Source organism: Ictalurus punctatus, chromosome 2 (assembly GCF_001660625.3).
Source record: "Ictalurus punctatus breed USDA103 chromosome 2, Coco_2.0, whole genome shotgun sequence".
Taxonomy (NCBI): Eukaryota; Metazoa; Chordata; class Actinopteri; order Siluriformes; family Ictaluridae; genus Ictalurus; species Ictalurus punctatus.
In genome coordinates, this window is record NC_030417.2 from 34,523,929 (window position 1) to 34,549,182 (window position 25,254).

At 39.1% G+C, this 25,254-nt stretch overlaps 1 protein-coding gene across 3 annotated transcripts in view; it reads left to right on the forward strand.

Annotated features, from left to right (window-relative positions):
- si:ch211-198m17.1 (mucin-3A) overlaps positions 1 to 25,254 on the forward strand; it is a 45,181-nt gene that overhangs the window by 11,746 nt on the left and 8,181 nt on the right. For 2 of the 3 annotated variants that reach the window (XM_017493998.3, XM_017494016.3), the window contains exons 2-12: positions 11,642 to 13,117; positions 15,870 to 16,154; positions 17,408 to 18,772; positions 18,876 to 18,977; positions 19,081 to 19,187; positions 19,584 to 19,642; positions 19,778 to 19,902; positions 20,874 to 21,002; positions 21,938 to 21,980; positions 22,207 to 22,244; positions 23,839 to 23,932. In XM_017493998.3, coding sequence (XP_017349487.2) covers positions 11,642 to 13,117; positions 15,870 to 16,154; positions 17,408 to 18,772; positions 18,876 to 18,977; positions 19,081 to 19,187; positions 19,584 to 19,642; positions 19,778 to 19,902; positions 20,874 to 21,002; positions 21,938 to 21,980; positions 22,207 to 22,244; positions 23,839 to 23,932 — 3,823 coding nt within the window. The remainder of the gene's footprint in view (positions 1 to 11,641; positions 13,118 to 15,869; positions 16,155 to 17,407; positions 18,773 to 18,875; positions 18,978 to 19,080; positions 19,188 to 19,583; positions 19,643 to 19,777; positions 19,903 to 20,873; positions 21,003 to 21,937; positions 21,981 to 22,206; positions 22,245 to 23,838; positions 23,933 to 25,254) is intronic. The other variant, XM_017494024.3, reaches the window with a different exon arrangement.

Genomic DNA, 25,254 nt, shown 5'->3' on the forward strand with positions numbered 1-25,254 from the left:
AGGACAGCGGATCGTCCTTGCAGTGGCAAACCAAGTGTAACCGTGTGTGTCCTCCGATGTGATCGAGAACTTTCAAATGCCTTGGTGGAAGAGTGGAGGAACATCTCACAGCAAGAACTCATAAATCTGGTGCAGTCCATGAGGATGAGATGCACTGTAGTATTTAAAGCAGCTGGTGGCCACCAGATACTTACTGTTGCTTTTGATATTGACCCTCACCCTTTCGCTCAGGGACTCATTATTCCATCTCTGTTCGTCAATTGTCTGTTAAACTTGTTCAGTTGTTGAGTCTTTTTATGTTAATACAAATATTTACACATTATTACACAGTATTACACATTATTATTTGCTGGAAATAAAAGCAGTTGATTTTTTTTGAAATTGAGTATATATATATATATATATATATATATATATATATATATATATATATATATATATATATATATATATATGTGTATATATATATATTTATATGTGTGCGTATGTATGTATGTAAGTATATATATCTAGTAACTGCATTTTCAAACTATACATCATTTCTCTAAAATCATATATTTGTACAGACATAAGGTGACTTAACCACAGACAGCTTCAGTATTCTGTGACCTACAGAATGTAATCTGATGCTGTGTACACTTTGTATGCATCAAGGCAGCTTGTATTGTGAAAGCTAGCTTTTAACATTCAGCTATTTAGTGTGGTCGGAGTCAATATTCCAAGTCACAGTTAAAGATCGGAAAAACCTCCCCTGGCCTTTTTCCCTTCTTGAACTGTGCAGTTTAGGTGAATGCCCAGTGTAGGTTCAGAGTCCTGTTCTTGAAAGACAGGTGTGGAACTCAACGTGGTCGTCTGCCGTTGCAGCTGATCCGCCTCATGGTTATTCTGAAGCGTTATGTTATATATATCTGAGATGCCTTTCTGCTCTCCACAGTTGTAAAGGGTGTTATTTGAGTTAATGTAGTCTTCCTGTCTACTTAAACCAGTCTGGCCATTCTTTCTAACCTCTCTCGTCAAGTCCACAGAACTGTCACGGGATGAACTGGATGTTTTTTTGTTGTTGTTGTTTTTCACCATTCGATGTAATCTCTAAGGACTTCTGCGCTGAAAATCCCAGCAGCCAAACCATGTTCAGTGTCACTGAGGTTACATTGTTTTCCCCAATTCTGATGTTTGATGTAAACATTAACTGAAGCTCTTGACCTATATCTGTGTTACATGGGGCAGTGGTGGCTCAGTGGTTAAAGGCGCTGGGCCAGAATGTCAGGTGTTCAAGCCCCAGCACTGCCGAGCTACCACCGTTGGGCCCTTGGACAAGGCCTTTAACCCTCAATTGCTCAGTTGTATAAATGAGGTAAATGTTTATTTTGCTCTGGATAATGGCATCTGTCAAAATGCCATAAATGTAATGTAATGCACATGATTAGCTGATTGGATATTTGCATCAGTGTACAGGTGTTCCTAATAAAGTGGACAGTGAGTGTATGTACTTTAACTTGAGTGAAGAATTTGGAGGTGGACCTCAGGATTTATTCAGATTAGTAATTACACTTGTACTAGAGAGAAGAATGTAGGTACTTGCTTACTAGCCATTTTTCACAATCCAGTCAAATCCTGAATATCTGGTTTCACTCAGAAAATATGACACATTATGGACGAAAAATTCCTTATTGTTTTCATTCCGTGTTGTACACTCAGCCATTTTCCTGGCAATTATCTGAAGCTAGATGTTTTGGAACTCACAACCCAAACAAATACAGCCCCTCCCTTCAATGTTCCCACCAAAGACACGCCCACCAAAATACATCCTTGGAACGTATAGTTTTAGAAGAACAGATCCTCAAGGGTTTTTACTTGGAACCCTGTCTGAAATGGAAACACACTGTTGTAGGTTCTAAGCCTTCAGGGTTCCTACAGAGGAACAAGCCCTTGACCTATTATTCTTCTTGATTTAAGCATATTCTGAAACACCATATTCAAGAGGCGGAGCTTTCTGAATAGACAAGATTGACAGGCGATTAGAAATGCCTTCTCATACTGATTGGTTGAATGTTGGTGGTCCACGTTATTTGTTTTTGTTTCTCCCGTTTCAGCCTGGAACACCGGAGAGGTGCATATCTAAAAACTCTAAGGCTCTACACACTTAAACACTGCAGCTGTGTTTCAGGTTCCTGTCTGACTTTGGTTGAATGTGGGTTTTTTTCTTTCTTTCCATATCAAGTTTCATGTTTTTGTAACCACCACCATGTATGCAACAGTGTTTGCTACCATCACACACAGATACTGGCAAGGATTACACTGACGGTCATGCTGTGGGAAAACAAGAAAGCTCTCACAGTGTTGAATCCACCATGCCGTTCAAACTATTGTTACAGTAAGCAGGCTAATACACAATCTAGCATTGTAGTGAACAAGCTATCATACAGGCTTGTGTTATAGAGAACAGCTTAATACATAATCTAGCATTGTAGCGAACAAGCTATCATACAGGCTTGTGTTATAGCGAACAGGCTAATACACAATCTAGCATTGTAGCAAACAAGCTATCATACAGGCTTGTGTTATAGCGAACAGGCTAATACACAATCTAGCATTGTAGCGAACAAGCTATCACACAGGCTTGTGTTATAGCGAACAGGCTAATACACAATCTAGCATTGTAGCGAACAAGCTATCATACAGGCTTGTGTTATAGCGAACAGGCTAATACACAATCTAGCATTATAGAAAATAGGCTAGCACAGACAAGCTTTATGGTGAACAGGCTATCACACAAATTAGTGAACAGGCTCACATAAACTAGTGCTATAGTGAAAATAATAACATACAAAACAACATTATAGTGGACATGTAAACCCATAAATTAGAATTATAGTAAGCAGACTAACACACAAACTAGCATTATAGTGAACGTATGTACACTAGTGATATAGTATACAAGCTAACACACACACTAGTGTTATAGTAAACAGGCTAACATGGAAACTAGCTTAATTTTGAAGACTAACATTCAAAACAGTGTATTGAATAGCCTAACACATATACTAGGATTATAGTGAACAGGCTAACAAACAAATTATTCTTGTAATAGTTAAGCTAACACACTAAAGTAGAGTTATACTAAGCATAAAACAGACAAGCTAGCATAGTAGTGAACAAGTTATCACACAAACCTGGGTTATAGTGAACAGGCTAACACAACATCTAGCATTATAGTAAATTATTAGAAAAACACATAAACTAACGTTAGATAGATTAGCATTTCTAGCGTTGTTTTGAACACTAACACACAAAAGAGTCTTATAGTGAACAAATTTGATTTCTGTGTGTGTGTGTGTGTGTGTGTGTGTGTGTGTGTGTGTGTGTAACAAATAATGTAAAATGAATAGAGTTAAACAATGTATTTCCACAACAATGCAGCATGTCAGATGAAATGATTGTATTATTTTACTCCGTCACATTTCTCGAAACTGTATTAGGGACTTTAAAAATGGATGAAGGTAGATTGTGGCTCATATCACACAGATGTTGGGTTTCACTGTGCCAAAAGATGGAAATGTTGATAGAGACAACTTGGGAGTCATTGTTTGCTTCACAGCAATTGCACGAATTCCAAAAGGAGCAAAAGGACTCCGATGTACGTAACATATGAGCGTGTGATGTGTTGTACATGACTAATATCAGCAAACACTCAGAGAGACAGTGGGAACTGAGTCACTCCTCACAATCACTAAAATATTGCTGTCTCTCTGCATCACTGTCCATGTTTAAAATGTCATATTCTTCAACTTGTTTCATCTTCTTCCTTATTACATTAACCTAGAAAGCTATATATATATATATTTATATGGTTGTAAGCAGGATCACCAGCCAACTTCTTACAGCTTTGTTCCAGTGAAATGTAATGGAATGTGAAAGTTCAGATGCTATGTGTTGGGGTGTGTTGGTGGCAGTATGATTACTGTGTAAATACAGTGTAGACGTACTGTATACATATCTGGAGTTTAGGACAACACGACTTCACCTTCTGCCTAGGACGTGTGTGCTTTCGACATTTGAACTTGATGCTTCATTTTTGTTGAACATGATATTTATTGCTATTTCTTTTCAGAAGTCAGTAAAGCACCACCACCTCCACTCGGTTCGGTATTGGGTAATTCTGAGTGAATTACACCATGTGCGATGGTTCAGGTCACACACGGTGTAAATTACTCAGAAAAACACACACTGGCCCGAGAACTAGAATTATATTCAACAGACTACCACGAACACTAGTTCAGCAGGTGCAACCTAGTTCCTTTTCCGAGTTTCATAAATTTCATAAATGTCAAGCCTGGATGAAGGAACTAATGTATGTTGTTATCCATTTAAATGTGTTAAAAGTTCAAAGGTAATAAAGTTTATAGGGCCCTGGGAAAATGAGTCCTGACTACATAAAACTTTTGGAAAAGTTTACTTAGTGTGTGTTAACAGAATATTGATCTGGGGAACATAGGACCCTGGGAACATTTGAATGACCCTCCACAAAAACTAGCATTGTAGCAAACAGGTTACCCCATTTTAGCAAACATGCTAAAACGTGAATTTATATCATTGTAAACAGACCACCATAGGGTTTACTTTTATGGTAAACAAGCTACAAGCAGATTTAAAAACCCGCCTTTGTTTCCCCGTCTTTAATTAATGAGACTAATGAAATATCCAGTTAATTAATCATCTTATATTAATTTAAAATTTTTTTCAAACCAAAGGTTTATACTCCGGTAAATATATGGAAAAAAAAGAAACATATTTACATATGTTTCAAACTCCAAGAGTGTGCTATAAAAATGTGCAGCCAGCCAATATTCCCTTCAGTTTACAGGGATAATGTAGTGTTATAAAGAACAGCCAGTTTGTCATCTGAATTAGCATGGAAAGGTGTGGTCGAATTGATATCCAGGATAGGGTGTGGAGATACAGTGTGTTATTTGTATTATTCAAATTGTCAGATCTTTCTTGAGTAGAAGTGTCTGAGATGTTTTTTTTTTTTCTTCAGTAGCCCACTGTCTATAAACACAAGCACTTATCTTTAAGTCTGAAAAAAAAAAAAATCAGATATAGAAAATGTGGACTGAAGAAGGAAATGTAATGACGTAATGATGTAATATAAAAGCAAGTGTGTGTCTCAATCAGCTCCCTGACTCTCTAGGAGGTGAACCAGTATATCATGTACACAAGTTGGGGCACTGGTAAAGACCCTGGCTCACTACACATTGGGACACTGATGACTCTGATGATTTCTGATGACATGACTGTCAGTGCGTTTACATAGACAACAGTAATCCACTATTAACCCGATTAAGACGATACTCTGATTAAGAAACTACCATGTAAACAGCCATTTTTAATTACCTTAATCCGATTAAGGTCATACTCGAAGTAAACACAAATCGAATTAAGACGTGGAGTATTCCTGTTTTAGTCGCATTATTGACATGTATTACAGACATGTAAACACCTTAATCACACTATTAACGTCGTGTGAGAGTTTTCACCGCATTTTGCGACAGGACACGATCACACACGGCAGTGCTCAACCTTTTAACGGCAAACAAGAGAGCACGGCTGCGTCCCAAACCGCGTACTTACCTACTATAGGGCTGTAGTAGGAGAAATACATGTATCTCAGCTACTATATAGTGGGTAAGTACGTGGTTGGGACGCAGCCCACGGCTTCAAGCAGTCGTCTATTTTCATGTACAGCATGACAAATAATTAACCACACTTGAAGCGTTCGTAAAAAAAATTGAATAAAAACACCCAAAACTGTATACGGTACCATAACGAAGACCAACTGTATGTCGATACGTGAAAATCTGCAGGGAATGTCGGACGGCGTGGCGCAGTGACGTCATGACGTCTAATTATGTTCTAGAACATGTAAAACGGGAACATGAAAGGAGTATTCTAAAAGCGACTCATGTAAACACCTTAATCAGAATATTGTCTTATTCAGAATAAGGTCAATAATTAGATTACTGCTGCCCATGTAAACGTAGTATATGTACTCGTGTTGTAGAACGTCACCATTTGTCAACAACAGGCAGGACCGATATCTTTCTGACATTATAGGTCATATAAATTTGTTAGCTCGTGTTTCTGTCATGGTACTTCAAGCAGGAACGTAGTCTAGGTAGTGTATTTAAAAAAAAAAAAAATCATTAAACAATTAAAAGTTATTAGATTCAAACAAACCGTATATCGAACGTCAAATATAGTTAAAAATCACTAACGTAAACAACAACAACAACAGCAAGCTGCTTACATCTGTAGACGAAGTTGGCTGAGAGTTCGTCCGTCTATTTCTTTTTTCGAGCTGAGAGGCTTCAGAAAATATGACGTCATTTCTAGTAAGGGAACTAAAGTCCTATTCGGACCGGACTAGTTTTATAAATCAACTGATATCTGTGATTCCATGTACCGATTCGGACGGGACTAACATTTATTTACAGAGTTTATTACAGAGGTGGGCGTGTCTGTTTTGCACATCTGGGCCCAATTGTTCAAACAGTTTAATCTGGATCAGAATGATCCGGATTTGAAAATGCCATGTTTTCCTATCCAGGATCAAGTAATCTATCTTTACTTTTGTGTCGGTTTTTCCAAACAACATTGGATTAGATCACCCTGATCCAGATACAAATCTTTCAAGATGACCAAATCCGGATTACTAGTGCTGTAAATCATATCACTTACATATCACATTATAGGCTACTAGCTACAGGTAGATTAACAACAGGTAGGAGAGCATTTTATTTGAAGAGACAGAAAACAGCACACGTTCTTAATCAAAAAAACTCTAAACGTCCATAAGAATGTTCAGTTCATGTGTGGAGAGCAATAAGGGACGCACTTGTTAGAAACTACTTTTGACTGGATCGTCTCTGATGATAGTTTCATTGTAATTAATATACAGTGATAAATGACAGTTAAAATTAATATATATTATTTTCGTTTAATAATGACACCTGTTTTGGGGGATTATTTATTCTTTTTTACTTTACTGTACTGAAAGGATTAACTGGTAGCCTGTTTTATCCTGATTCACTTTATCCACTTTGTCACTGTAACGGGTAAACAAATCAATGCAATATATAAATAAATGTATACAATACATGATAGAAATGTTGTATTATTTGATCAGTTTTAAAGTTTTATTACATTTTGTTCTGTTCCCTGAATCCACCCTCCTGCTGGGATCAGGATAATCCTGATTTTTTGTATAATAGGTTTCCCAATCCTACTAAAAGGTTTTGAACAACACATACTGAAGATTTGATCCAGTTCAAAAGCAAGATTGGATTATATCCAGATCTAATATGATTTCAGAATCCTTTTTTTCTTTTGAACAACCCATTTTCGAGATTAGATCCGATCGATATCCGAAAACCGATCAGATTACATCTGAACAACTGGGCCCTGGGTGTTACAGAAGATCACGTGCTCTGGATGCGTGCGTTGTGTATTGTCATATGACACTAATATTACAGTGCCTAGTCTTAACAGTTTACATGATTTGGCTCTTCTTGTTGATTTTATATTTTTTAAATCTGAATTGCATGCAGCAAGCAGAAAAAAAAAAAAATAAAAAAAAAATAATAATAATTAATAAATAAATATATATATATCCAGTCACAGACATTCGGATTCGGACGGGATTAGATTTCTCAGAGGATCCCTGAGTTAGCCGGAAAACAGTTGGTCCTTTTTATAGCGTTTGTGTGAGAAAAAAACAGACTTGGCAGATTCGGACAGGATTAAAATTGCAAAGTACAACACAAATTTCTCTAACGTCCCCCTGGGAAAATAGTCCCGTCCGAATAGGACTATAGTGAACATCGATGCTCCCTGGTTTTTGAGGTGCATCATGGGATTTTTTTAGGGAGCGAACGTTCCAGTGCACTGGAAGGATTTTGCGATGGAGACAGCCGTTGAAATGAATATGGCTTTCTCTCATTATTCAGCAGCTTATAAAATAGCACTTGATCCAGCACATCCTATTACTTTGCATTTAATTATTTTTTATATATATCGCACACTGACAGGTAATTGTGCACACAAATGAATGAAGTCAGGAGATACTAAATTGAGGTTATGAAATTGGAATTTGTGCATGGGATGTAGGTGATTTTATCACACTGTTTTCATTTTACTATTTACTATTTTGATACATATACTTAACACAAAACTGCAGATGTTTTGATTAATTTGATGTGCTCTTCTGTAAGGAAATAGCGTCTACGTTTTGAAGGATAAGCTGACTGAGCACTCCTCTGCTACACTTAGACGCGTATATCATTTTATCCATTATACAAATTCTGTCCTGGAGATAAGTAATGTCTCAGATTGAGTCTCCTACTGCTGTGTCTGTGCAAAAAAAAAAGTTTTTACATAATATAGCTCCTTGCTCGGGTTTTCGCCCAGACTGGTGCACGCAATTCCTGTGCAACTGTCTGAGTGGCGCTTGATGCCTCATTTACATCTGAATAACCAATTCCTCACAGCAGTCATGTGCTACTTCTTGTTGGTGGCACTGGTGTGTGTGTGTGTGTGTGTGTGTGTGTGTGTGTGTGTGTGTGTATATATACACATGTGCATTTTGATTATCAAAGGAAGATTTCCGGACACACGGAAAACCTTTTTCCAAAACATTACACACCACAACAATATCCCTGTATGTCCTGCCAGAGTCTGCCTCTTATATTAAAGCTTAAAAATGTTTTATATATATCCCAATGTGCACGAACCCACGCATACGCACTTGAATAGGAGTGTCTGTATTTAGGTAAACATTAACTTCTGAATATCGATATCTATATTTTGCTGTGGGTGTGTGTCCACTCAGTGAGCAACAAATTGCTATATAAAACAAGCCTTGACAAGGCGGGTGTGTTCCCCAGCTCATTTTTTTTTTCTCCAGTTTTTAATCTGTCACTGTATTTTGGTTACTAGGCAATAAACCATGACACATTCTATCACTGTGTGTTCCTGGAAAATAATCAAATTAACCACAGTGACCGGGATCTGATGCCTGTCTGGTGGGTGGAGGAATGGAGGGAGGGGGGGGGGGGGAGAGAGAGAGAGAGAGAGAGAGAGAGAAATCCTATAAAAAAGAGATTTTTGTCTTACCAGGCTTACCGGCTGAGAACAAATTCTTAGAACAATGCTGGCCTTGCATGCTCATGCTATGTATTAACTAATTAGGCCTGAAGGTAGGGTGTACGATTACACACACACACACACACACACACACACACACACACACACACACACACACACACACAATGCCACAACGCCACAACAAACAACCTCCCAGTCCATCTTACTTGATCTGGTAATAACAGCATCAGCCCCTCTACTGATGGAAAACAGAAAGACAGCAGTATTGACATTGTTTCCTCAGATAAATAAAGATTTATTTGAGCTCTGAATAAAATCAAAAAGGTTATTACTGTAGCCTTTGTATCTGAACAGAACTGAGTGATTCTGCCTTCACATTTGTCAAAAACAGGGAAACTCACTAAGATGCAGCCTCCTTCTGAATGAAACACAGGGATAGTAATTATAATATGAAGTGTCCACAGTGTTCATCATAGCAGTACAGAATATAGGAATATACTGTGGGATTCCTTGTATGCAGAGCCTTCTGTGTCCCTCAAGAAAACCATGTCATATGACCTGTAAGGCCTATTTTTAAACTTTGTACATGTACAGTACTTCTGCACACACACACACACACAATATATATATATATATATATATATATATATATATATATATATATATATATATATATATATATATATATATATATATATATAACAACTTGTTAGCATGTTTGCCTCACACCTCCGGGGTTCGATTCCAACCTCTGCCCTCTGTGTGGAGTTTGCATGTTCTTCCCCTTTTCCTCCGGGTACTCTGGTTTCCTCCCCCAGTCCAAATACATGTTGTAGGCTGATTGGCATCTCTAAATTATCCGTAGTGTGAGTGTATGTGCGATTGTGCCCCGCAATGGATTGACACCCTGTCCTGTGTGTCCCCTACCTTGTGCCCTGAGTTCCTTGGTATAGGCTCCAGGCTCCCTGCGACCCTGTGTAGGATAAGCGGTACAGAAAATGGTTTAATTAGCACAATCTGCAACTTCTTTGAGGAATTCTTATTTTTGAAAAAAATATTTTTCATATTTCATGTTTGTCTGTCCCCAGTATTCCTTTCCACCCTGTACAATGTAGTAATTGTGCCTAAATAAACAAACAAACAAACAAACAAACAAACAAAACAGCCTACCTATTATATCACTTTTTTAAATAGATAGTACATTTGGTGACCAATTCAATTTACTCTTCTTAATTTTTTGTAATTTTATATCAGACTACATTTTCTACTCATACACGTTCCACCTTATTAGGGAAATTAATTACATTTCATAATATTTGATAAATATGTGAGGTATACTGTAGTTATTAAAAAAATGTTCAAACTCAACCATTACTCAACCAGAATTTGTAATTGTGCTAATGCCAGTGCTAATTTTGCCTCCATATTTGCACCCTTTTTGCTCTGTGATTCCTTTGTGGAATATATACATAACAAGTAAATGTTCTTGCTTCTGGGTGTACATGAATATGTGATATGTGTGAGCGTGATGCCTAGAGACCCACTCACCTTTTATTCCTGCCTTATACCCTGAGATAGACTGCAACTTTGACCAGGATGATGCAGTTACTGAAGACAAATGAATGTAAATGTTCTTAGAGTATCAGTAATATATTTTGAGGAATGACTAATGCTTGCACCAAAAAGGAAGTAAGTTTTGTAAAAGTCTTGACGTCTAAAAGGCACTGAATACGAGGATTGACCTGGTGTCTGAGACACCAGAAAGAAAAATTTTGAATCTGTTGAAAGCCTTCAGTAACTGGGCCAGGTGAGTTATATTAGAATGAAGACTAAACTTTGAATGATTTTTCCATTCCCATGATTTCAATGATAAAGTTAAGCATTTATAATACATGAAGGATATTGTGTCTTCTGCTCTTTGTTTTTCTTCTTTGTGGGTTTTATGTATTTTACGTCCCACTTATGGAGGGTTGTACATGTATCCATGGTGCTATGATTAAGTGGAGAGCGGTATTCTTCAGAACCAGTAGAGTTTGCTCTTTTTCTTGACATCTACTAACAGGAGGACTGTGACCATGACTGTGTCCTTTCATGTGGAGCCTATGAAAGGACCTTGCTATATTAAGCTCATCCTCTGGCCATTCTTGCCCACCTGAGTGTCCAGGGTGTACCTGGTGGTCCAGAACAACAGGAAGTAGAATGGAAGATCATGCAGTTAACTGTTGTTCTACAACTAAGTAGAGGACTACCAGGTCCATCGGGCTAACCGTGTCTTAAGAATGGGAACGGGAATGGGTGTGATGTAGTGGGGGCCTTTTATAGGATATACACAAGGTCAGTCAGGTGATGGCTATGCTATTAGTACTTGGTAAGGAAGCAAACAAATTTCAAAGCAAAAGTCCATTAGTTTTGAAGAAAACCACCCCTGTGTTCCGGAATGAAAAAAAAGTAGAACTACCATATATATTTGTGCTTACAGCTATCTTGGATGCAGATCCAAGCTTGTATTCCAGCACAACCAATGCCACACTCTCTACAGAAACACCAGTCACCTCAACCATGACCTCTCAGGGTACAATGGAAACTACAGAACTTTCTTCTTCCATAGTGACAGTCAACACAGACATGGGAAGAAGCAGTACTGAAACAACTTCTCTTATGACAGAAACAGCTTCTCCAACTACAAACCGCAGTGAACTGACTTCTCCAGAGAGCAGCATGATCTCCACTACAGCAATAAATCCAACACAATTGCCTACATCCAATGTAACAACAGATCCCAGAATGGTATCTCTCCCTTCCACAAGGTCACAGGAAACTGGAATCACAGCAACTGTGGAACTGACCACAGAAATAGATTATATGTCTGACAGAACCACACCAGAACCTTCATCTCCTCACAGCCTAACAACCTTCAGCGATGTGACCTTCAGCAGCCACGCTGAAACAGAAAAAGAAGATGATACGTCTGACAGAACCACACCAGAACCTTCATCTCCTCACAGCCTAACAACCTTCAGCGGTGTGACCTTCAGCAGCCACGCTGAAACAGAAATAGAAGATGATACGTCTGACGGAACCACACCAGAACCTTCATCTCCTCACAGCCAAACAACCTTCAGCGATGTGACCTTCAGCTATTTAGCTTCCACAGGGTCACAGCAAACTGGAATCCCAGCAACTGTGGAACTGACCACAGAAATAGAAGATATGTCTGACAGAACCACACCAGAACCTTCATCTCCTCACAGCCTAACAACCTTCAGCGATGTGACCTTCAGCAGCCACGCTGAAACAGAAATAGAAGATGATACGTCTGACGGAACCACACCAGAACCTTCATCTCCTCACAGCCAAACAACCTTCAGCGATGTGACCTTCAGCTATTTAGCTTCCACAGGGTCACAGCAAACTGGAATCCCAGCAACTGTGGAACTGACCACAGAAATAGAAGATATGTCTGACAGAACCACACCAGAACCTTCATCTCCTCACAGCCTAACAACCTTCAGCGATGTGACCTTCAGCAGCCACGATGAAACAGAAAAAGAAGATGATACGTCTGACAGAACCACACCAGAACCTTCATCTCCTCACAGCCTAACAACCTTCAGCGATGTGACCTTCAGCTATTTAGCTTCCACAGGGTCACAGCAAACTGGAATCCCAGCAACTGTGGAACTGACCACAGAAACAGAAATAGAAGATGATGTATCTGACAGAACCACACCAGAACCTTCATCTCCTCACAGCCTAACAACCTTCAGCGATGTGGCCCATGTTACAGCTACCGACAATGAATCTATACATACTTCTAATCATACTGCTGACTTAACTCCAACCATTACTGATTCTTCAGACAGCACAATCAGCACCATCATGTCCAGTCATGCTACTGTCATATCTTCATCCAGCTATAGCACCATTCCATATACACCAGCTCCATTAACTGAAGGTATGAAATCATTAAGGTAGAAAAGCTTATAGACTATAAAAAATCCTGTATCACATGTACAATTATTTACTTCTCATACCCCAGCTTGTTAGGAAGCTTGTTAGGAAGCTGGGTCCAGAAATTATACAGGGCCCCTGTAGCAGAGAGGTTTAAACACCTTGCTCGAGTGTCCAACAGTGACATCTTGAGCTCACAACCTTCTGATCAATAGCCCAGAGCCTTACCAGGTGTGCCAACACTGAAGGCCTTTTAAACGTCACAGCAGGGTCTATAAGATCTCAATCATAGAGGCTAATTTGAGTGTGCAGTCTGATCAATTGGGTAGTGCAGCAGCCTCACATCTACAGGGTCCCTGTTTAGATCCTGAGCTCAGCTTACTGCCTGTGTGGAGTTTTGTATGTTCTCATAGTGTTCCCATAGATTTCCTTCAAGCTCTCCTGTTTCCTCCCCACTCCAAAACATGCCAGTGGGCATAATAATATCCCAGGTGAATTCCCCTTAACCCAGTGTTCCTGTAATGCACAGCAATCTTGAACAGGATAAAGCAGTTACTGAAGATGTGTGTGCAGTGAGTTTCAGAGTTGTTCAGTGGCCATGGGCACTGAAGCCAACATCTGTTTTTATTTTCTGAATCAATAATGGGATTGGGGTTTTGCAACCATGATGAGCCAAACACCATACAGTAAGAAGAAGATGGAACTAGGATGGAGAATGGAACATCTCCTCATCATGTGTTGCCCCTACCATGATTTGTATGGACTAGTGTAATGGTTCATAGAACCCTCCTCACTGGGTCAACCATTGGTAGCAAGAACTAAGATGGGGCACTATAATGGGTGGATTTGTGGTTTAAGTTGTTTCACCAAGTTGCTGGCTGTAATGTTTACTCCTGACCCAGAGTCTAGAAGGGCCTTAAAGCATAGTATGTGGTCACAGAGCTGAATCATTGCTTGTACAAAATTTGACATCTTGAAAGTGATAGTAGAGGAAGGCTTACCCCAACATGATTGGCATAGTCTTTTTAGGAGGAGGAATGTTTAGGACAGGGTATTCCAGGACAACCCTGGTACTGGAGTACCCAGTGCCTTTCACAATTTAGTGTTTTCCCTGCTTCCAACACACCAGATTCAACTAATTACACAACAGCCCCTTATGAAGTGAAGTGGTTGTTAGAGCAGGGAAAACATTAAAATGTGCAAGACAGGAGCTACTCCCAGCGCTGGGTTGGGAACAAGCATTGGCTCATGTGGTAAAGTGGGTTGTCCACTAACTGTAGGATCAGCGATTAGATTCCTAGCCAATATCACTCTGCATGCCGAAGTGACCTGGGGCAAGACACTGAACCCCAAGTTGCTCCCAATGGCCATTGGTGTGTGTGTGTGAATGGGTGAATGAGAAACAGTGTAAAGTGCTTTGTAGAACTGCTAAGGATCAAAAGTACTATATAAGAGCAGACCATTTACATGATGGTGTGAAATATGGGTGATTAAGCTCAAGAAAATTCTGGCCTGGTGATATCTTGTGATATCTTGTGGAATCCAGTGATAGACTCCCTTCACCAACATGCCAAACTGAACTATAAGGCCTTGCTAACTGGATCAGGTGTGTTAGATTAAGATTAATACTAAGCTTTGCAGGGATCTTCATGATTGAAACAAATGTGAAGCCCTTATTTTCTCTTTTCTGTCTGTTTGTTTTATTTTCCACTTGCTTTCTGTTACATTTGTGCTTATAGCTAACGTGGGCACAGAAGCAAACTCAAATTCTAGCCCTACCACTACAGAAACACCAACCATTTGTTAAGCATTTATAATACATGAAGGATATTGTGTCTTCTGCTCTTTGTTTTTCTTCTTTGTGGGTTTTATGAATTTTACGTCCCACTTATGGAGAGTTGTACATTTATCCATGGTTCTATGATTAAGTGGAGAGCGGTATTCTTCAGAACCAGTACAGTTTTCCTGTTTGCTCTTTTCCTTGACATCTACTAACAGGAGGACTGTGACCATGACTGTGTCCTTTCATGTGGAGCCTATGAAAGGACCCTGCTGTATTAAGCTCATACTCTGGCCATTCTTGCTCACCTGAGTGTCCATGGTGTACCTGGTGGTGAAAAACACTAAAATGTGTAGGACAGGAGCTACTCCCAGCCCTGGGTTGGGAGCAAGTGTTGGATCAGGTGGTAGAGTGGGTTGTCCACTAATTGTTAGATTCCCGGCACCCATATGCCGAAGTGTCCTTGGGCAAGACACTGAACCTCAAGTTGCTCCCAATGGAAAGCTAGCACCTTGCATGGTAGCTCTGCTGCCATTGGTGTGTGTGTGTGTGTGTGTGTGTGTGTGTGTGTGTGTGTGTGTGTGTGTGTGTGTGTGTGTGAATGGCTGAATGAGTGCAGACCATTTACATACATAATACATATTCAGTTTTGCTATTTTGTTCATGTTTAATCATGACAGTCTGCATGGTGTTATACACAATACACAAACAAAATAGGCAAAATTGCACAGGATATCAGCTAAATGTTATAACTGATATCTTGTGGAATCCAGTGAAAGACTCATCATCCCTTCACCAACATGCCAAACTGAAATATAAGACCTTGCTAACTGGATCAGGTGTGTTAGATTAAGATTAATACTAAGCTTTGCAGGGATCTCCATGATTTAAACAAATGTGAAGCCTTTAGTTTCTCTTACCTGTCTGTTTTACTGTTTTACTTTCCACTTGCTTACTGTTATATTTGTGCTTACAGCTATCATGGGCACAGAAGAAAACTCAAACTCTAGCCCTACCACTACAGTAGCAACAACCGTGGCAAAATCTTCAGAATATTCTTATACCACAATATCAGGCCATACAGGAGCTTCTGAGACAGAAACAGCTTCTCCAATTTCCCCAACAAGCAGCATGGCCTCCACCACAAAAACAGTAACTGGGACGTCTAACACGAGTACCATCATGTCAAGCACTCATACTATTTCTCCATCTCCGCCCGACCACAGCACCACCCACTACACGTCAAGTCCACCCAGTCAAGGTATGGTGCTCCATGCTAATTTTTTAGAAAAGTATATTTTAGACCCTCACAAACCCTAGTAAGGTTTGATAAAGTGAAAAGTATAGGTTCATAGTGGGCATGTTGTGTATAGGTACCAACCAAGAGGTACCAACAAAAAAGGTACAATACGGTCCATGTGCAAATTGTATCAGACGTATAGAAGGTGAGGAAAACAATATGCAAGTACAATTGTTCCATGTGCTATTTGTTCCCCAAGGCCCAGTTGTTCAAACAGTTTAATCTGAATCAGAATGATCCGGATTTGAAAATCTCATGTTTTGCTATCCAGGATCAAGTAATCACCCTGATTCAGATACAAACCTTTCAAGATTACCAAATCCGGATTACTAGTGTTGTAAATCAGACTGCATATCACACTGTAGGCTACTAGCTATGTAAAGAACAACAGGTAGACTAGCCAGCATGGGGTCACTTTTTGTGTTTTTATTTCAAGAGACAGAAAACACAATAAAACAATACAATTAGTAAAACTGAATCTTACCAAACGTGTGTAATTGTGCGTGTTGAAAAAAAATCTAGAGTCTAGACATGAGTCTAGACAGGAATGCGTGTTCTGGTTATAAACTATATGTCAAGACTCTCTTTGAATGCCATCGGATTGATAAACATGTAGCTACTACAATATTGAATATAAAAAAAACACCTTTGTCACATTAATTATAAATTAATAAAGTAATCACCTCTTTAATGTTTATTACACCCACTATGTTTCATGTGTGCCGCCTCAATCACTATTGGTGACATGTTATAGCTGTGTCAGTGAACCAGGTTTAAATAATTTAGCCCCAATAGACACCAAATATAGGGGGAGATTCACTCGTAATCGTAATGGTGTGGGCTGGAAAGAAATCAACCCTAGTCTTTAAGTGTTTATCTTACTGCCATTGGTGGCGCCGGTGTTCTTAAGAATCAAGAGTACTATGGGAGGGCTTAGTCCGTCTAGTCCAATTATAGTCCGTCTAGTCCAGCCAGCACTGTTTTCAACATTTTAAGTGTAATCAGTTGTGTGCTATTTAGGTGTGACAGGTATTTTCAAATTGTCTGCCATGTAATAATTTAATAATGTGAATTAGATGCGCTCTTTATTAAATGTTGAGCAATTATTAACTGAAGAACAGAGTGAATTTCCAAAGCACATTTTACTTTGAGCTCCATTTATGATTCCCTGTTGTTGTTGTTTTTTTTTTTGTTTGTTTTTTTACAACTTTCAGTGTCCAACCAGTCCAGCATAACATCAACTAATGACCCAGATTCGACTTTAGTCACAAGTACAACAGTGACGGACAACACAAACAACACAATCACTCCTGCAACTACAACACATGTCAGTGCTACATCTCATTTTGAAACCACTGTAAATGTCTCAACAGAAACACCACCAATCACTACAACACTTGATTTGAAAACAACTGAAAGTTTTACATCAAGTAATATTACATTTACAAGTGTAACAACAGTCCATACCTCAACAGACACTGAGACAACACATTATTTAAATACAACTGAACATTTTACAACGCCAGATATCACTAATACACCTACACACAACATCACCACTACATCCATACCAAGCGCAGACATCACCACTGTGCAGTCAAATGACACCACCACAACCTCAAATGTCACTGCTACACCTGCACACAACTTCACCTCTACACCCACAAATGACACCACTGTGCTCTCAGACCTCACCACTACACACTCAAATGTCACCACTATGCCCACAGAATTACCCACTACACACTCAAATGTCACTGCTACACCCACACACAACTTCACCACTACACACTCAAATGTCACCACTATGCCCACAGAATTACCCACTACACACTCAAATGTCACCGCTACACCCACACACAACTTCACCACTACACACTCAAATGTCACCACTATGCCCACAGAATTACCCACTACACACTCAAATGTCACTGCTACACCCACACACAACTTCACCACTACACACTCAAATGTCACCACTATGCCCACAGAATTACCCACTACACACTCAAATGTCACCGCTACACCCACACACAACTTCACCACTACACACTCAAATGTCACCACTATGCCCACAGAATTACCCACTACACACTCAAATGTCACCGCTACACCCACACACAACTTCACCACTACACACTCAAATGTCACCACTATGCCCACAGAATTCCCCACTACGGACTCAAATGTCACCGCTACACCCACACACAACTTCACCACTACACACTCAAATGTCACCACTATGCCCACAGAATTCCCCACTACACACTCAAATGTCACCGCTACACCCACACACAACTTCACCACTACACACTCAAATGTCACCACTATGCCCACAGAATTCCCCACTACGGACTCAAATGTCACCGCTACACCCACACACAACTTCACCACTACACACTCAAACGTCACCACTATGTCCACAGAATTCCCCACTACACACTCAAACGTCACCATCACACCCACATCAAACACCACAACTACACAATCCAGCAACATCACTACGCCAAAGAGCAATGTCACAGCTGCGACTTCGCTTCCATCTACTTCTCTACCTACTAACACAACCACCACACCAGGTGTGTAAGCTTGCTTCTTTATTCATTACAAAAATATTAGAAAAGGCCTTTTTTGACTCTCTCTCTCTCTCTCTCTCTCTCTCTCTCTCTCTCTGTAATGTAGCTACCTGTCCAGCCACGCCCTGTCCACCTCTCAGCACGTGTATAAACTCCATATGTCAATGTCTGGCTGGAATGTACATGTTACAAGGCCAATGTCTTGAAGGTAGGGGTCAGAGGTCAAGCTTGGGAAAATAAGAATCATTAACACTCCAAATTTTGATGTAACCATATCTCTGTCTCTGTGTCTTCTTATTCTTTATTTGTAGGAAAAGTGTTTCCAGGAAATTTGCATTTTTCACTGACCTTTGAACCTGAAATGAGTAATCCTAACTCAGATATATTTCACAAAACAGCTAATGATATCATTGCAAAGGTGAGGCACATTCCCCTCCCAAACCTTTATTCTACATGTCTAATTACTTCATCTGTGAAACACATTGGGATTTATAAACCATTATAAGCTGCAGTATATACGATCTGGGATTCTCTTTGGTTGAAATATGTTATTTGGGAAGTTTTTGTAAAGTGGCTTGTTGTGAGCCAGTACACATTCATAGAATTTAAGGCAGTGTGCTGTTGATTTCCCAAAACTAAATAAATGAACTCAAAAAGAGACTTGGGAATAGACTTCATTTTTAATTTATACTTCAGGGCAATATATTTGTACTTTAATGGTGTTATGCAACATTGCATTGCCACTACATTGTTGAGGCATTGACATCCACCCTCTCTATTTCTCTCTCTCTTTCTGCCCCCCCGACCTTTCCAGCTGAAATACATTTTCAAAGAATCAGAAGGCTACGTACACTCTACAGTTCTGAAACTAAGGTGAATATCCTCCCACTTCTCTCCACACTCTCACCATGCTCTCTGACAGGCGTGATAACACTTTAACCACACTTCATGGCGCTAACCAGTCATCTGTGTGCGTGTGTGTTTGTGTTTGTGTGTGTCTGTTTGCAGTGAAGGCAGTGTGGTGGCTACAGTGAACAATGTGTTTAAGGCCAGCTCTCCCGCTACACAGCAGTCCACACAGCAGACCATAACGGCTGCCATAAAAAATGGCACTATCAATGCTACTTTTACCCGTAAGTTCAGCTCCAGCACTGCAGATTTGAATAAAACTCATGTTTACATTATGGAAAGCCATTAGGTTCAATTCAGTGTAACTCAGTAAACTCTGTCAGGTTGTTTGTGTATGTGTGTCATACTGTGTTAGTGTATACTGTCTCATTCACTATTAAGTTCTACCCCATGACAACAAAATGCATTCGATTGTTATTATAAATGATAAAGCCAGTTCCAGTACTCGGTAATTCTTACTTTTTCTTACTATTTTTCTGAAAAAAATAATAAAAAAAAAACCTATAGGTTTTGGTAATGTTTTTCCAGTGTGTTCCTGAGGAATTCCAGTTTAGGCCATGCGCATTTCTGAATGAAATCCAATTACAGATATAGACTATATAGGCAAAAGTATGTGGACACCTGACCAATCACACCCATATTTGCATTCTAGATTTAGTTCCCATTTGCTGTTAAAATAGCCTCCACTCTTCTGGGAAATCTTTCCTCTAGATTTTTTCGACTGTGTCTGTAGGGATTTGTCCATTCAGCCACAAAAGCATTAGTGAGGTCTGGGACTGATGTCAGACGAGGACGCCTGATGCATTATGTTGTTCCAGTTCATCCCAAAAGTGTTCAGTGGGGTTGAGGTCAGGGCTCTGTGCACGAAGACATGGTTTGCCAAGGTTGAAGTTCTTCCGGTCCAAATTTGGCAAACCATGTCTCCGTGCAGCTCGCTTTGTGCACAGGGGCATTGTCATGCTGGAACAGGTTTTGGCCTTCTTAGTTCCACTGAAGGAAAATTGTAATGCTACAGCATAGGAAGACATTCAATTCATAGACAATTCCATACTTCCATAACTTTGTGGCAACAGCTTAGAGAAAAAAGATAGCTATAGAGATAAGCACATATCTTTAATGGAACACTGCATTATTTGAAAACTGTTTCTTTCTTCACCTCCTCACTCTTTCTTTCCTTGTGTCTGTTTGTGTGTAGCTACAAGTCTTTGTGATCAGAATCCATGTGACACCAGAACCACAGAGTGTAATAGTACAGACACCTTTCCTATTTGCTCCTGCATGCCAGGCTACGTACTATCTGGATTTTCTTCAAGAAGCTGTATAGGTGTGTGAGCATGTGTGTGTGTGTGTGTGTGTGTGTTTGAATGTGTGCTCACAGAGGCATTCAAGTTGCTTTAAAGTAACCATGAAATGGCTTGAAGTGAGCCGTGATGTGATTCTGTATGTTGACAACACTTGGCCAGTAGTGCTTGAGATACACCACAACCCTGCTATATCTTAGTGAATTAGCTAGATTAAGATTGGAATAGGTTTTATAATTAGGGACCAGGTCAACGCAGCTCGGGACATCATTAAAACGGACCAGTGACGGAATCTTTTCACGGGGTCAGTTCATGGACGTCTCAGTGTAAAACATACTCTCACTGACCCCTTTAATATGAACACCTGTACACCTGCCCGGTCATGCAATTATCCAGACAGCCAATCATGTGGCAGCAGTGCCATGCATAAAATCATGCCGATACACACCAAGAGATTCAGTTGATGTTCACATCGAACATCAGAATGGGGAAAAATTGTGATCTCGGTGACTTTGACCGTTAATTCAAGCGACCACTCTTTTCATCTGCGGTGAGCAGAAAAGCATCTCAGAATGCAGAACAGAACAGGGGTCCTCAAACTTTATGCATTCCAGGACCACTTGAACTGTCAAATAAATGCCATAGACCTGTTCAGTACAGATATATTTAATGGCCCACACAGAAATGCAAAACAAACTAAAAGTTTCAAAAGTACTTTTTTTGGTTACTGATGTGTCGATTTGGATTAGATGCAGTTGAAGATGCAATCAATAGGAAATCAACATAATCAAATTAGAAACATGCTTAAGTTTGTGTGTTTAGTTTGCTGATCTGTTTATGTGGTTCGAGGTGATATAGTCTGCATTTACTGAGGTTTTTATGACAAAAAAAGATGCAACTTATCCAGTTTAACACACTCACACAGACTCTAACTGTAATCTGCTTGTTTGTTCCTCAGCCTGTCCCAGTGGCCAGAAAGCAGAGGGCCAAAATTGTGTGCCGTGAGTAACCTGCTCTTAAACATATCTACCTTAAGTAAAACTCTAGGCTGGCTTGTAAAACATATCTACCTTAAGTAAAACTCTAGGCTGGCTTGTAGGCTGGCAGTATCACTACTGCCCCCTGGTGCTGTAGTGATATATCAGCAGGATAAAGAGATGGATGTGCTAATAATGTTGCGGTCACTGTTACTTTTCAACAGTTTTAATTGTGTCATTTATTTTCCAGGTGTGCATTTGGTTATTCTGGCTTCAACTGTAATGACTGTAAGTTACAATCATTTTATTCAGGATGGGATTCTAAAGTGACCTCATATAATATGGTGCCCTCCATTAATATTGGCACTCATGGTAAATATGTGAAAAATTGTCTTTCTTGTTAAACCTTTTGATCTTTTGTTCAGAAAAATCACAAAAGTACTCTGCTCTTATGGATATCAAACAATTGCAAACACAGGTTTATATATAAAAAAAAATGTGTTAAATATTTGTGCAAAAATTATTGGCACCCCTATGAAAAATATATAGCTGTGATGTGTGGCAAAAAGTTGTTCAGCTTCACAAAATGGGCAGTAGCTATAAGAAAATAGCACAAGCGTTGAAAATGCCCATTTCCACCATCAGGACAATAAGTAAGACATTCCACTCAACTGAAGATGTTATGAATCAACCTGGAATTGGACGTGTGTCTATATCGTCTCAACGCACTGTGAAGAGGACGGTTCGAGTAGCCAAAAAATCTCCAAGGATCACAGCTGGAGAATTGCAGAAGTTAGTTGCGTCTTGGGGTCAGAAACTCTCTAAAACTAGTCTGAAATCACCTACATCACCACAATTTGTTTAGAAGGGTTTCAAGAAAAAAAATCCTCTACTCTCATCCAAAAACAAACTCGAGCGTCTTCAGTTTTCCAGACACTACTGGAACTTCAAATGGGATCGGGTTCTATGGTCAGGTGAAACCAAAAGAGGTAGCCATATGGAAAACTCCCTCATGCCCACGGATCTTTAATGTTTTGGGGCTGTTTTTCTGCCAGAGGACCTGGATATTCTGTTAGGGTACATGGCATCATGGACTCTATCAAATATCAACAGATATTAAATGAAAACTTGACTGCCTCTGCCAGAAAGCTTAAAATGGGCCATGGTTGGATCTTCCAGCAGGACAATGATCCAAAACATACATCAAAATCAACACAAAAATAGTTTACTGACCACAAAATCAAGGTCCTGCCATGACCATCCAGTCCCCTGACCTGAACCCCATAGAAAACCTGTGGGGTGAACTGAAGAGGAGAGTCCACCAGCATGGACCTCGAAATGTGAAGGATCTGGAGTGATTCTGTATGGAGGAACGGTCTCAGATCTCTTGCCATGTATTCTCCAACCTCATCAGGTATTATAGCAGAAGACTCCGAGCTGTTCTCTTGCCAAAGGGAGGTAGCACAAAGTACTGACTAAAAGGGTGCCAATAATTGTGGCACACATATATTTAACAAAGATTCTTTTTGATAAACCTGTGGTTTGTTTGCAATTGTTTGACATCCATGAGAGCAGAGTATTTTTTGTGATTTTTTTTTGTAACAAAAGATCAGACGGTTAAACAATAAAGTCAATGAAATTTTTCACAGCCTTCTTTGCTCATATTTACCAAGGGTGCCAATATTAGTGGAGGACACTGTATATGCAGTTTCAACAAGGAAACTTTTGCTATCTTTTGCAAAATAAAAGGATTGTGAAATTACAAACTACTCCTCTCATTTTTAACTCAAGAGATCACCCTGACTTATTAAAAGCAGGTACACTGTATGAACATAGGTATATGTGTGTATATACATACCAACACTGTGTTTCTCTGTGGTAGCGGCGTTGTTGGCACTGGTAGTGGTCGCCGTCGTTTTAGGTGCGATTTTGCTCATCCTGGTTTTGGCCCTGATCATCTTCTTTGTGTTCTGCAGGTGTGTATATCAATATATAAAAATAAATAAACAAATCTCTTGTAATTAAATAGTTCTATCTGACTTTTACTTAAGCAAAATGTATTCAGGTTATGAATACTTTACTTCTGATATTCATATATATATATATATATATATATATATATATATATATATATATATATATATATATATATATATATATATATGTAATGTTGAAACATTTTATCTGCTTTGGCTTTATTGAGAGTCAAAACATAATAGCTTAATATTTAAAAATTACAGAATTGTCAGGGAGACACAGAGTGTAAAATAAAATACAGTGGAAATAGTCACCTATTCAAAGCAAATAGCATACACATATGTTTAAAATGTTTTTTTTTAATTATTTATTTTTTATTTTTTTTATAAACATTTTAAAATAGTCAGTGAATTCATGCCACTAAAATTGTGTGCTAGTGAATTGTATAGTTTTGTCAGACTCCCTATACGTTAGCTTGGTTCCGGAAATGACCGGCAGGTTGACGTCAGATGAACTAAGTGGTCTATGTGTAACACATCAGGTTATATTGTATTATATTATATTATATTATTATTGTAGATGGTAGTAGTATACTGAAGACATTTGAAAACTAGGATGTTAAATCAGCTATCAATATCCTGTGGAGAGAACTGAGAAAAGGTGTAATGTGTGTTAATTCTGAGCAGGTTTAACACCAGGGCTCTTGAGTAAAACAGATAACAGTGTATTACAGTAATCTGTTCTCCTTGTCACGAAATGTGAAGTGTGATTGGCTTCAATAGTGGTCCCCCAACTTCCTGGTACTACTTTCTGCTCTTTCAAACATGTAGGTGTCCATTTTGGCTGTTATTACCAATAAATATACGGGGGGGATAAGTATTGGACGTGCCAACATTTGTTTCAGTAAATACATTTACAGTGAGGCTATTCACATGAAATTGTCACCAAACATCAGTGTTAACTCAAGAAATCTGGAAATGTAAAGAATCCACAACATTAAAGTCTATAAATAAAGCTACGTATAATAGAAAAATATATTGAATTAATTAAAGCAAAAATGCAGGGACAGTAACTTGTTTTGTGGACGTTCTACAATATTAAATGTAACTAAAAATGGATAAAACACATGGTGTGTTGTTCGTTAATCAATAAAATTGGGTTGCACTGGCAAATTGCTGTGGATCAAAAGGACTAAAAACATATTATGACATATTGTTATTGGAAAATAACCAATTTCTGGCTGGTAACTGTAACCCAGCTTTGCATCGGTTTGCATCACACCACCCTGTTGTTGATTATTTCCTATAACAGCATGACACCA